General features: G+C 45.1%; 1 protein-coding gene across 4 annotated transcripts in view; it reads right to left on the bottom strand.

Moving 5' to 3' along the window:
- Positions 1 to 14,474, bottom strand: part of Xrra1 (X-ray radiation resistance associated 1) — a 48,198-nt gene that overhangs the window by 4,553 nt on the left and 29,171 nt on the right. For all 4 annotated transcript variants that reach the window (XM_090348420.1, XM_090348423.1, XM_090348422.1 and 1 more), the window contains exons 10-14: positions 13,689 to 13,906; positions 8,615 to 8,655; positions 5,064 to 5,189; positions 1,514 to 1,607; positions 700 to 815 (exon numbers count right to left, since the gene is read on the bottom strand). In XM_090348420.1, the coding sequence (XP_090204546.1) occupies positions 700 to 815; positions 1,514 to 1,607; positions 5,064 to 5,189; positions 8,615 to 8,655; positions 13,689 to 13,906 (595 nt within the window). The remainder of the gene's footprint in view (positions 1 to 699; positions 816 to 1,513; positions 1,608 to 5,063; positions 5,190 to 8,614; positions 8,656 to 13,688; positions 13,907 to 14,474) is intronic.

Raw genomic sequence — 14,474 nt, forward strand, 5'->3', positions numbered from 1 at the left:
CCTGGCCATACTGCCCTGCCCTCAGGGGCTGATCAAGGTTTTACCTCAGTGCCCGTGATCTTCCTCTGGGACTGGGAGGCCACCTTTAGCATGTAAAGTATATGTGAACATAAAACCTCAACTGCCAGATCTCTCTTAGGGTTTAGACAAAGGGAAAACTTCCTGCCTGTTGAATGGCTCAATTTCCTGAGCTAGCCTAACTTTTCTTTTCCTCCTTCGCCTCCACTTCCAGGAGGCTGCCTGGGTTGTGACCCTCACAATCACCTAGCCAGAAATGACAACTGTGTGCTTACCTATGGGCTGGGAAGAAGTCTTTCAAGAGTTTTTGGCTTGCTGGCTTTGAACCGCAATCCTCCTGTTCTCCTAAGTAACTAAGATTATAGCTGTGAGCCACCAGTACCCAACCAGGGTTTAAGGTCAGACAACTACAGAAAATGATACAGCCAAGTCTCTGCCTGGGTTTTCAAGCTCAGGGCTCATTTTTCCTCTCTGAGGGGCCTCAGCCTGTATAAAATCAGGGGGTCCCTAGCCCAGGCACTTGCTTTTGCTTTGGGGCCTCTCTGGCCGTCAGGTCCTTGCCATTTCAGTCTGCATTTCATAGTCAGGAAAAGACAAGGCACTGCTGTCTGTCATGGAGAGCCTGTGTTTCAGGCTTGTGTGCATACATTCATATAGACTCTGGGACCCTGCAGCACTGACCTTCCGTGATTCCTTCCGAGGCATCAAAATATGATGTTTAGCTTTTACTAACTTCCTTCGAATTAAGTGGATCCCCAGTCGCTCCTGGAGGAAGCTCTTCAAGAGTGGTGGAAGCCCTGGTGCCATGAGGGAAAAACAGGATGTTAGATCACAGTGACTGGGGCGTCCTATGTGCCAAACACTGTGCAAATTGCTTGTCACGTGTTCATATAGCTTAATTTTCTCATCAACCCTAGGGAGAAGGTATTATATAGTTCTCATTCAATAGAAAAGGAAACAGAGGCCCAGAGAGATTGAAGAATCTGCCTGGAACTGATACAGACCACAGAACCCTCACCTGCCTGGCTGATGCCTCTGAGACAGTGGCCTCCACCACTGGACAGGGCCCTGCATTCAGCCTGCTCTGGGAGGGAGGGTTGCACCATTTGGGAAGTATGAAATAAAGCCAAAACAGAGCTGTTCCACACAGCAGGGTGTAGCTCAAGGAGTGCAGGCAAGCTCCAGAAAATTCAGTTTTCCATTCCCAACTCTTTCTTGCGGTGTAACCCTGGCAGATCACAAGACTCCCTGAACTTCAGTTCCCACACAAGTCCACAGCGGGCAACAACACGTGGCCCACTTGGATACAGTGAGGATGAAGGTGTATGGAACAGGGACTCGGCACTGTCTGCCGTCTCTCCTTTCCCAGGGCCTCACTGACCCCACCCACTCCAGCACAAAGCAGAGCCCAGGCCTGGCATCCAGGAGGTGGAAATGTGGGGGCCCACACTGCTCCCGCACGCTTGGTTGGAGGGGAAGGTTGAGAGCGTCATACCTCGTGTGTGGGACACCAGAGGGTTGTTATGAAAAATGAGCTCACAGAGAGAGGGGAAGAGAGCCACTGGCAGGACAGCATCCTCCTTTGAGATCTGTAACAGAGGCAGGGCAGATATTAGGTGGATGGCACTCATCACCTCTACCCAGGTACATCAGGCCCCCATGGAGAAGAGATGCCACTGTGGGCAGTGCCTTCTCCCTGCAATGCCACCTGCTCATTCCCAGGATGTGTTGCCCACTGTCTCCAGCCTCCTCCTGCACCATTCCATGCCTAACACCTCAGAGTCATCCTCTCCTCCACACTGCGTCTGTAGCACATGTCTGGCAAAGAGGCTGAAAGTTGGCCAGGCAGTGACTTTGACGTCAGTATCTAACATGTACCTTCCTCCAGGCAAACTGCCACACGCCCGGCAGCCTGTCCTCCACTCCTGAGGGCTTCCTTCCATCATGTGGAGAGGACAGAAGAGCTGGGAGATCAGGAACTCAGCCATCAGGAGTATGAGCACAGCCAAGTGTAAGGGACATCTCATGGCTAGCTGGGGCCTAAAGACTGGGCCATAGGAAGCTGCTGGCAACTGATTGACTATTGACCTAGCCAGCCTTGGATAGGTAAACATTGCTTGGATAGGTAAACACAGGATCATGCTGCTCTTGGCTGAGTGTAGGACCCAAAGATGGCAGCAGAGAAATGCATGAAGCCTGGGACAGGGCAGGGGATGGAGGAGAGATGAACTAGGACGTCAGGGAAGAAACAGGTGCTGAGATTGAAGGAGGCAGGAGGTAATGGGTAACTGCTGGGAGGGAGGGATGGCATGTGTGACTGAGGCACTGCCTCCCTAGCACGGTGGGTGCTAGGTGTAGTAATGTGGCTTGGCTATAGCCAACTGATAAATATTCCTTCCTCGCAGAGCCCACATGCCCATGTGGAAGGCCTCCTGCCAGCCTGCATGTCCACAATGGACTTTGTAAAAACAAGAAAGCAACTTTCCGTGTGCTGAGCTTGCTGCAGCAATAGTACTCTAGCATTGCTCTAACTAGTGTGGCAAGAAACAGTTGCTTGCCTCTTAGAGGACTTAAGCTGAGGGTGACAGAGCAGGGAAGAAGCGTGGAGGGCTGGGACACGAGGCTGGAGATACACGGAGGAGCCACATTAATGCTGGAGAGTGTAGCCCTGGGGAAAGCGGTAGAGATTTTAGAAACATGAGGACCTACATGTGACAAGATTTGGTGATGTATAGAGGAGGAGAGGGGACTTTCAGGAGTCTCCAGGATGCCCCCAGATTCCAGCTTGAGTAACGGGGTCAGTGGTGGAGCTGTTCACTAAGATGGAGCACAATGGGAGGACATCAAATTTAGAGGGGGAGTCAACCCATTTTGGAGGCCCCTGTGAGACCCCCGAGTAGGCAGTTAGACACTGGTCTGCAATATGGAAGAGAGGCTGCATTTAAGAGCTGCTGCTCATGGGACAGTAGATATCTCAAGTTATTCCTGAGAGGGAGGAGAAAAAGAAGGGAGAGAAAGAGGGGGGCCTGGAGGGGACTCAATACTAAGCTTTCTAGAGCACAGGTTGGCAAGTGAGGACAACGAACTTTGCTGATCCAGGCATGGTACTGGGATAGGGAAAAAATACCACCATGACTCCTGGGGTAGGAGAGCAGGAAGTTCACTTCTATCTGGTACAGTGGAGATCTTTTGAGAAAACTCATCCTAGAGAATCAAACCCCACCAGGGCTGCCAAAAACAGGCTAGAACCTATTCTAGTCCCCATCCTAGGCTGGTAAGCACTGAGGATGTAACTACAGCAGCCTACTGCAAGCCAGGAAGGGAAGTAGAGTTAGATCCTGGAGTTAGTGCCCTGCTACGGAGCTGCTAGAAGGGATGTACTTTCAATATAAGTATAGGCAAGCTGCCAGCCCAGGGGTAGAGATCTATGTGCACAGGAAGTGTGAGAAAGCTGTGCAGCTGTATTACAGTTAGTCAACATCAATAACAACAGAGAACATTAATGTAAGGGCAGGCTAAGGTAGATAGTATGTAATAAAAAAGGGTTTATGCATTTGGTTGATATAACAATTCTAAATATATATGCACTGGCTTCATATTACCTAGTATGAAAACTGACAGAACTGCTGGATGCCAGTGGCTCACATCTGTAATCCTAGCTACTTTGAAGGCTGAGATCTGAGGATCATGATTTGAAGCCAGCCTGGGAAGAGAAGTCCATGAAATTCTTACCTTCAATTAACTACAAAAATCCAGAAGTGGGGCTGTGGCTCAAATCAAGACTAGGACCACCAAAAAATACATGCACAAACAAACACTAAACAACAACAACAACAACAACAACAAAAACCTGACAGAACTAAAGGGAGAAATAAAACAAATCACAAGGGATAGAGATTTCAAGACACCATACCTAGCAACTGACAGAGAAGAGTATACACAGGATTGGAGTGACAATGCCGCCCTCTTAATCGACAATACATCTCTCCCCCTGCCTGCTGCAGGTTACAAATATTTTTCTCAGTCCATATGGAATATCTACCAAGGTAGGTCATATCAGAGACTATAAAACAAGTTTACACAAATATCCAAAGAAAGGAAGAATAGATGATGTTATCTGGCCATAAGAGAAGCTGCTAGAAATTAACACATCTAAGAAGAGCCCCATAGATTTAGAAACTAAACAACCCATGGATCAGAGGCAAAAATGATAGAAAAAATTAAAAATACTTTAACTGAGGGAAAGCGAAAACATAGAGGCTGGAATTGCAGTTCCATGGAAGAACATGTGCTGAGGCTCTGGGTTGGTTCCCCAGCATCCAAAACTAAATGAGAATTTATAGAAGAGGACAGGAACATTGGAAAAACCTTGGGGAAACATGAAATTTGTCTTTGGACATTATATCTACTTAATCTTTCCTCTTTCTGTTCTTTGAGGATTTTCTCAGATTCCAGCTGTTAGGTTAGACTGCCCACATAGTGCTTACATCAGAGCACAAGCAGGTCCACATTGTGGCTGTCCAGTGTTTGTCTCCCCTATAACTGACAAGCTTCTCAAAGACAGACACTAAGTCTTTCTTTTCCTAGCTATGTGCTCAATGCCTAGCACTGAGCCGGGCACACAGTAAGTACTAAATGAGTATCTGTAATTGAGCTGGGTGCAGTGGCTCACGCCTGTAATCCTAGCTACTGAGGAGGCTCAAAGCCAGCCTGGGCACTAAAGTTCGAGAGACTCATCTCCAATTCAGTACCAGAAAACTGGAAGTGGCACTGTGGCTCAAGGGGTAGGGGGTATCCTTGAGCTGAAGAGCTTAGGGACAACACCCAGGCCCGGAGTTCAAGTCTCAACAATCGACAAAAAAAAAAAAAATCTGTAATTGAATGACGGACTCCTGCCTACATTCTCTCCATTTGCCCTTCCCCGAGAATTCCTGGGCCCATGAACCTATAATACAGGGAATTAGAAGGCTGGGCTCAGGCCAGAAGGGCTTGAATCCCACCACCCATCTGTGCCTCTGAGGAAACAGGTAGAGAAACAGAGTCACCTTGTTGTAGGCCAGGCTAAGGTACCTCAGCTCTGGGAAGGGTGGGGCCAACGTCTGGTTCCTGACCTTCAGTGACTTCACAGGAAGAATCTCGAATATGGGAGGGAACGAACATACCTTGGTTGTCTTGGAAGGAAAAAGAAGAAGAAGTTAAAAGTCAAGGTGTCCTAATGATAAAAGAGTTAAAACTTGTGATGGTCAAGACCCTTCCTGCAGCTTGGATTGTCATGAGCTTTGAAACCTGGGCAAAGAGACACATATAGGGCCCAGTGTTCTGATTCCAAGTTCTCTGAGGTCACAGAGTGAGCTGATTTTCTAGCACCCAAAGTTCTAGTTTTAAGTCCTCTTAGCCAGGGGTCACGGTGGCACTGAGGCAGACATCAGAAGCACTCTGACTCACCTCCCTCTCTCTGTTCCCACAGCAGCTTAGCCCTTCTAAAGAGACTGACATCTCTCCAGAAAGCAAGCAATGCTTGCATTGTTAATGCCAACCCCATCCTACAGAGAAAAGTCTTTGTTCTAGGATGAAACCACATCTAAGCCTGAAGGATGTGAGCCAGGCCTTGGGGCCTGAATGTGATAAAGTCTACAGGGGTCATTTGCAGGGTTATGGCCTCTCTGTTCAACCCAGACTGCGTCAGTCAATGTGCTTGATCAGGCAGAACATGGAAACAGCATTGACCACACCAACATAATTTTACTCATTGCTTCCTTGAGAGCCATATGGCTAGGAATATTACAAGGGTAGAAATTGAGTTAATGGTTAGGATAAACTACATGCTCTGAGCTCCATTAGTGACTGTGTAACTGTGAGCAAATCATCCAATTTCTATGTGTTCATTCAATGAACGTCTGTGGGATATCTATTTTGAGCCAAACATTTTGTGTTCTCCTAGGCCAACTTGTGCAGCCCCATCCATGGGAGGCAGGTGAGTCATGGATGACAGTAGAACCAACACTTATAAGACTCCCCTTCTCTAGGTGACCCCAGCACAAGGCAGATTGTGAGAAGGCCAATTGTGGGAGTCTGCTGAGATAGTCCCTTCTCCATGCAGCTTCTCTGAAACAGGGGCCCTAAAGGCTGATTTGGCTAAATGCACTTGGGCCTGCAGCTGTCTTCTTTGCTACCTTAAACTTTGGGTCAGAGTCCTGTTCAACTCTCACATAGACATGTTAATCAGTTAAGTAGCGTCTACCTAAAATCTAGTCATATAAAATTTATTAGTACTAAATGTATCTAATCTTTCCTTCTTCCCTTCAAGGCTGAAAATACCAAAGTATGAGGAAAGTATTTTCAAGATTCTAAAAAGTTTCTTATAGGCAGACGTCCCATGAAAGGAATCAAGGCTGTCTCCTACATGGAAGAAGAATGGAAATGCCTTCTCAAACAATAAGAATTGAAAGTCAGCAGGCACTCAGAACCAGAACTGAGACAATGGTCAACCAAGCCTGGGGACACTCACTGTTCTTTCCATGCCCACTAATCTTTCCCCCCAATCTGATGCTTTTGTCCTTCCCTTTTTTAATCCTGATGCTCTCATCAGTACACCAAAGACCAGGGTTAAGACCAGGGTCTGGGCTGGGAGTTTGGTCTACTGATAGAGTGTTTGCCTAGCATGCATGAAGACCCAGGGTTTGATTCCTCGGTACTACATACATAGAAAAAGCAGGAAGTGGTACTTGGCTAAAGTAGTAGAGCTCTAGCCTTGAGAAAAAGCCCAAGGACAGTGGTCAGGCCCTGAGTTCAAGACCCAGGACTGGGGGAAAAAAAAGACCAATGTTCCTCTTTGTGTTTTTGTTTTTTTCTAGTATAGCTGTCTTCAATAATACATTTCCTTCTTGCTTTACCACTAGTCTGACTAGACTCTCAAAGTGGTGGGTGACAAATCTGGAAAATAAGGTCTCTGGCCTATGAGTCTGGAACTTTGCTTAGATGAGCTAAAGGAAGCAAGTCAGAGTAGACCACAGAAAAGGAAAAAACAGAGATTTAGGCTGAATATACTAAACTTAGGGCATGACTGGCCTTGTAAGAGGACTATCTTTAGAGGAACAAATATCTGACTTTTAGAGTCCCTTGGAAGTGTCAATCATCCAACTCTTTCTCTAGATCTTCAGACAACTGGGATTTGAACATGGAACAGGCCTAAGAATTACCTTGATTCCTACAGTACACAGTCCTGCCCATATACATATCTTTTTTGCAGGGTCACCCTACTCCCCTCCTATTCAGTCTATATTTCTACTCCCTTGATATTTGACTGGCTCTGCATAATATAGAATTTATCTAATCTTAGTCCCAGGTTGCTGGCACTCAGCTTCTAAAACCTTTCCCAAAATCTTGGATTTCTTGAGTGACAGGAATGTCTTTGCTATTCAGGTTCTTGATTATACCTGAGATTTGGTAATGAGGATGGGGGATGGCTAGTCATGAGATACCTGGAAGATTCTCACAGGGTTGGACCTTTGAACCAATCTGCCCTCTGGGAAAGAAAGTGGGGTAGAGATGGAGTTCAAACATATAGCCAAAAATTCTCTAAGAACAGCTCTGGAGGTGACCTTGTTAGCTGGGAAGCATATCCACATTCTGGGTGAGTACGCAATACCCTTGACTCCATGGGGGAGAGGCGGAAGTACATCTGAGTCCCTTCCACATGTCACCTTATAGGACTTTTCAGGTAGCTGATCCTTATCTGGATGACGAAAAGACCATAGACACTGAGACAGAGATGCCAGCTATGGTAACTGTTCATTTTAGCCTAGCTTCTAGCTAACCTACCAGCAGACTGCAGTCAGTTGCAGGGTGAGCTGGAGTAAAACCAGAAGAACTACCTTTCTAGCTTCAATAAATGTGACAAGAGACAAGAATTGCTGCTATCTAAAGTTGGCAACTAAGCTTGTTCTACAGCAACTGTTAAGTGGTATCACTCCTCCATTCCTCATACAAGTGTATCTGCGAGAAGGCAGGATACTGAGCCTGAAGATGCAGGTTGACCAGATGTACAGTTGTACTTCTTAGTATCAAAGAGTATGTTGCCATTAATCTTCAGGGGCTTGGTTACTGGGATTGTATCCCAAGACAATTTCAAGAATCAAGTGCATAGGCCTGTGACACCAAGGGTTAGAATCTAGGCAGTAGTGTTTCTAGCAAGAGCATTTTCCAGCTTTGTAGGGGTAGAGAGAGTCTCTGGGCTGCAGCCCTTCAGTCAGGTTTATCACCAACAGTCCTGAACGTAGCAAGAGCAAGACTGTAGGTGGAGGAGGGTTGGGCCTGCTAGTTCCCTACTGCATCTCCAGTTTCAGGTGCATGTTGTTCAGTGAATGGGCTTTCTTGACATGATCTACAGAAATGTCTTTTATGTTCCTTGTCACTGATTTATTTTTGTCTATTAAAATTAATGTTTTGGGGCTAGGTAATGTTGCTCAGAGGCAGAACACTTACCTAGCATTGTGAAGCTCAGGATTGTGAGTGAGTGAGTGAGTGAGTGAATGAATGAAAATAAAGTGATGTTTCAACTGATATTTCATACACATGGAAAACAGACAGTTCCTACCTCTGAGGTTGAGAATCCAGGATAAGATGAGAAGACAACTTCTGAAACAAAGAGAAACAGACTGAAAGTTTGTGGGTGCTTGAACTGACCCCCAGAGAGGCTACGTTCTGGATCTGCCCCCCACTATGTACAGCAAGGCTTCCCAGATTGGTTTCAATAACTGGTAAAGGAGCAGAAATGACAGCCATCAGGTAACAAGGCCCTTTGTACACAGGATAAAGTTCAAATTCCTTAGCCAGACACTGAGACTCCACATTGTCAGGTCTCTGCTGACTCCTCCAATCTCATATTCGTGATCCTCTCCCTGATATTTTAGTGCACACCCTTTCTTCTTGACTTTTCAACATGCAAAGCTTCACTAGCGAGTCTGTAGAAAGTTAAACATCTCTCTTAGAAGAAAGAAATGTACATCAGAGTATTCTGTCAGATGAAAGTATTCATTATCCTATTAATGGAAGGAGAATGTGTTGTCACAGAATTCAGCAGCACAGTCCTAAGGGAAGCTGCAGAACGAGCTCATTCTTGGCACCATAAGACAGATTATCCACTGAACAGCTGAGCTTATCCCAAAGAAGGGACTTGATCCTGTTACGCTGGGGAATGAAGCCCCTTACCCATATTAGTGATAGTGCAGTGAGACTGGTCAAGTGAAAATAAACACCTCCCATAAATAATTCTAGATGTGGATCTGCAAGGAATTTGGGGAAGGTCTAAGCCACAAATAAAGACAGTTTGTCAAGGGATGGGCCATGTTTCAATTGTGGGTGCTGAGCCCTTAGATAAAGAGCTCAAGAAAGGGAAATAGCTCCCTCTCTCTCTCTCTCCTGTTCTCCTTTCCTCCCTCCCCACTCCCTGCTCCTCCCCTTCTCTTTCCTTCTTCCTTTCCTTTCTTTTTTTTTGTACTTTTTAAAAGAAACACTACTAGGAAGTTTTTCTTTAAAAAGAATTCAAACTCATGAACTTCAAGGTGAAATTCAATAGATTTGGTTTATGGGCTCTTTTTTTAAAAACACCTGAAATTTATACAAAGTCCTAACCCCAGGACTTTAGAAATGTGACTAGAATAGATAGTGATAAGGAAAGATCTTCAAAACTGTGCTTAATGAAGGATGTCACATAACAGAATGGGCTCAATAGTGTATAACCAAATTGCAGTTAAAACATAGTACATTCAAAATAATCTATATCCTAAAAAGACATATACATGGTCAAAAAACAGTACAAGAATGCTATTTATTTGCAAATGAGAAATGAGAATAGCAAAACAGAAGAAAAAGGGCAAAAAGAACCTTGTGAGGGACAATCCCTATGCTACGTAACTGAATTACATGATCAACTTCACTCTGCTCCAAGTTACATGTGCACACATGAGATAGAATTGAAGGAGGAGAAAGAAATTTTGAGGTACAAATGGATGTTCTGGACCAGTACACAGTAGATAAAATATATCAGGAGCCAGGTACTGAGCGTTGGTGGCTCATACCTGTAATCCTAGCTACTCAGGAGGCTGAGATCTGAGGATTACAGTTCAAAGCCAGCCCAGGCACTAAAGTCCATGAGATCCATCTCCAGTTATCCACCAGAAAACAGGAAGTGGTGCTGTGGCTCAAGTGGTAGAGCGCTAGCCTTGAGCTGAAGAGCTCAGGGACAGCACCCAGGCCCAGAGTTCAAGCCCCATAACTGACCAAAAATAAAATCAGAAACACTAGACACACATAAACTAATCAGTCACACCAGATATAACCCCTCACCTGGGACTATGAAAGAAGGAGAACAGATAGAAGACACTGATGTGGCATGCATGTCTGATCCATTATATGGTTACCAGCTGTGAGCTATGTACAGGAAAATTACTGAAGCAAAGGACCTTTGCCTTGATCCCCTGCCTCCAAACTTAAGCACTTTCCCTGTCTGTGATATACAGTCCACTTCAAAATGATAAATCAGCCAGCTTCCCAGACCTATGTGGGACAACTCTGTGGCCTGAACAGTTTTAAGCCACATTTTAAAAATTAGCACTAGTGAGACTGGAGCGTAGCCTAGTGGTAGAGTGTTTGCCTAGCATGCATGAAGCTCTAAGTTCAATTACTCGGTATCACATAATCAGAAAAAGCCAAAAGTGGCTCTGTGGCTTGAGTGACAGAGCTCTAGCCTTGAGTAAAAAGTGTCCAAGGACACTGCCCAGGCTCTGAGTTCAAGCCACAGGGCTGGCCAAAAAAATAAATAGCACTAGTACGTTGTAGAAGGGGGTTTTGTTGTGGCAAATCCATATAGGCATCATGATGAGACTCTCCTGCACCCATTCTCCCCTGAGGTGGAGGAAGAAGGTCTGACCCATCAGCAGTTGTAGAAAGAAGGAAGGAAGGAAGGAAGGAAGGAGGGAAGAAAGAAAGAAAGGAAAGGAAAGGAAGAAAGGGGCTGTGAGTTTTTCCTAGTGCTGCTTGCCTAGAATGCACGAAGACTGGAGTTCAATTCCTCGGTACCAAATCCAAAGAAAAAGCTAGAATTGGTGCTCTGGCTCAAATGGTAGAGCTCTAACCTTGAGAAAGCCCAAGGACAATGCCCTGAGTTCAAGCCCCAGGACTGGCAAAAAAAAAAAAAAAAAGAAAGAAAGAAAAGAAAAGAAAGAAAGAAAAAGAAAGCAAGTCAGCAGTGCAGTCTCCCAGTCTAAAGATTGGCTGATGAATGATTAAAAAATATCAAGCTGGGCATGGTGGCTCACACCTGTAATCCTAGCTACTCAAGAAGCTGAGATCTGAGGATTGATGCTCAGAGCCAGCCCAGGCACTAAAGACCCTGATACTCTTATCTCCAATTAACAAGTAGAAAAAGGGAAGTGGGGCTGTGGCCCCAGAGGTAGGGTGGTAGCCTTGAGCTGAAGCGCTCAAAGACAGTGCCCAGGCCCAGAGTTCAAGCCTTATGACCCACAAAAAAATAAAACAATAAAAATAAATATCAGTCCAAATTATTATTATGATATACATATATAATATTATAGTAAGCTATTAGAAGTGAGATGGGGAGAATAAATGCCTATTAAATTTTCTTCTAGGGCTGGGGATGTGGTTCAATGGGTAGAATGCTTGCCTAGTAAGACCTCAAGTTCAAAACCCAGTACACCTGCTCCTCCAATTTTTTCCCTCTTACTAAAGGGAAGATTTGCATTTGAGTTAGCTATTAATAGACAAAGTTTTAAAATGTAGGTAGGATTTTAGAATAAACCACTAGAAATAGAGGCTTTAGGATAATCATTAGAAAGGTAGAAATGATCTGGATGCCAGTGTCTCAGGCCTGTCAGCCTACCTATTTAGGAGTCTGAGATGGAAGGATTGTGATTGAAGCTGGGCAGGAAAGTCCATGAGACTCTAACTTCAAATTAAGCAGCAAAAGCTGGAAATGGAAGTGTGACTCAAGAAGTAGAGCTCCAGCCTTCAGTGAAAAGTGAAACAAGTCCTTATGGTTAAGCTCCAGCACCAGGGCATGTTTGTGCATTTGCATGTGCACACGTACACTATGGCGCAAGGCAATAGTAAGATGCCAGAAGTACAAGCACATAGTGACAAGTCCAAAGAAGCAGTGAGAGACTCCATATAAATATTTCCAAAATTAGCTAAGTAGACAGAAAAGCGTTATGGGGAAAACCTGAATAACATAACTGTGAGGGTTTTTTTCGATGTCTTTCTCTCAACCCTTCCTGTCTCTTTTTCTCTAGCCTGCTTTGGAATGTGGGAGCTGAGCTGAGGCTAGGCAGAGTATTTCCACAGCTGGTTTCCTGTCAGATTCCGACAACTACTGAGAGAAGACTGTGAAAGAAGAGGAAGGGGTCATTTAATCGTGTCTGCTCCCCATGGTTTCCTGCTTGCTTGTGATTTCTATGACTGACAATGGGAGCATCCTTCTTTACCTAGCAACCCAGATGGTAAAGTTCCCACTTTTAAAAACCAGTCCAGTGTTGACCTGCTGGCCAGTGTCCCGCCCCCCACGAAGTATGTCTGAGTCTCTGCTACCCCAGGCAGTCTGATCTCACAGGACCCAGCAGTTGAGCAGCCCCTCTCCCTCTGAGGTCTAAGTTTTAGGGCAACTCTATGGTCCAAGGGGATTCCTTTCTCCAGCTTCTAATTCTTCCACATTTTGACCACTTCCTATAAAAAACAACAACAACAACAACAACAACAAAAAAACCCTTGAGCTAGGCATCCGTGTCTCAGTCTATAACCCTAGCAACTTAGGAGATTGAGATCAGAGAATCAAGGCTTAAAACCAGCCAAGGCAGACAAATCTGCAAGACTTTTTCTCCAATTAATAGCAAAAAGCCATAAGTAGAGGTGTGGCTCAAGTGGTAGGGTGCCAGCCAATAGCGAAAATGCCAAGTGAGAGCTTGAGGCCCTGAGTTCAAGCCCAGTATTGGTAAGCAAAGGAGAGACAGAGAGGGAGAGGAGGAGGAAGGAAGGAGGGGGAAGAGAAAGAGGAGGAGGAAGAGAAGTTGGAATGGTGGTAATTCTCTGAAGAGGTATTGATGGGGGCGGGATACCACTGAGACACTGGGAATATTCTGCATTGTAACTGTTGCTAAGAGGTCTCATGTGAAAATTCTGGCTTGGTCTGTATTTTAACCACTGTAAGTTATTTTCCTCAATGTAGAATAAATTTAAACAAGAAGCCATGGCACAATAATAGATAACTAGATCAGTGGAACAATATACACCCAGAAATATCCCCCTGTATTAAAGGGATTTGACTCTATGATTCAGCATTGCCTCTGAATACTTTCAGGTGGATGTGAGTCTTAGAACTGTGGTAGTCACACACCCCAGTACCCTAAAAAGTCAAAAGCAAACAGACTAGCAGCAGAGAGAAGAGGATAGAAAAGCCTGTGTCCCTTGAGGCCATCGATATGCCAGGGAGCTAAACCATCTCTGGAAAGCCTTGCTTCTCAGTTTCTCATTATTTGACATTTTTCCAAATGATCTGCTTTTGTGTTGGATTTCAAAAGCATCTTAAATGTGAGAACCCATGAGGAAGTCAGTGTAGCAGTTGCAGCTGGCCAGTGGCTGAAACCAGGAGTGTGGCTCACCTGTGCGGTCAACGTCCTTTTTCATGGGCAGAACAGTATAATCTGGTTGCTCATCCTGGGCCTCTGACTTCCACGACTTGGACTGTAGCACAGTTTGGGACTCTTTTCTGGGACTTGCCCTGCCTCCAACCCATTCCCCAGACCCATCACGGTGCTGAACCTGCTGTAGGTACGGGATCCGGGATATCTTGTTTTGGTCCAGGCTTAACTTCTTCAGTCTTCAATCAAGGAAAGTGAATACAGAATCACAGCAGTAATGATAACTCAGCAATATTACCAAGCAACTTAGGAAACAACCTGAAAGCAGGCCTGGGCATGTGTGACCTTGAGCTAGTGATTTGACCTCAATGTGCCTATCTCTAACTGGCATGTTTATTTACCTTTCAAGGTCCTTGGGAAACTGAATGGGATGATATGTTAACTGCCTGACACACAGCAATATTCAGTCAATGCTAGCTGAATCCAAAGGAAACTTTTCAGAGGTCTAAAACTTAACTCTTTAAAGGCCGGTGTTTTCTTTACTCCAATCAAATAGATAGAACTCAGCAGTTAAACTTCTTTTTTTTTTTCTCTTCTGGGGGTGGGGTGGGGTCTATATCCTCTCTCACATCAGCAAGCTGTCTTGGATAAAACTCCTCTACCCTCTGTTCACTTAGCCACTTCCCAGCCAGTCACATGACCTAAAGGGAATTAGCCTTATTGGTGTCCTGATTTGATGATGAGCTAAAGCTCAGAGGGGAGTAATGACTTACCTAAAACCACACAGCATAAGTAAGTGATGGAGCC

This window comes from Megascapheus bottae, chromosome 16 (genome assembly GCF_031878675.1).
Source record: "Megascapheus bottae isolate mThoBot1 chromosome 16, mThoBot2.hap1, whole genome shotgun sequence".
NCBI lineage: Eukaryota > Metazoa > Chordata > Mammalia > Rodentia > Geomyidae > Megascapheus > Megascapheus bottae.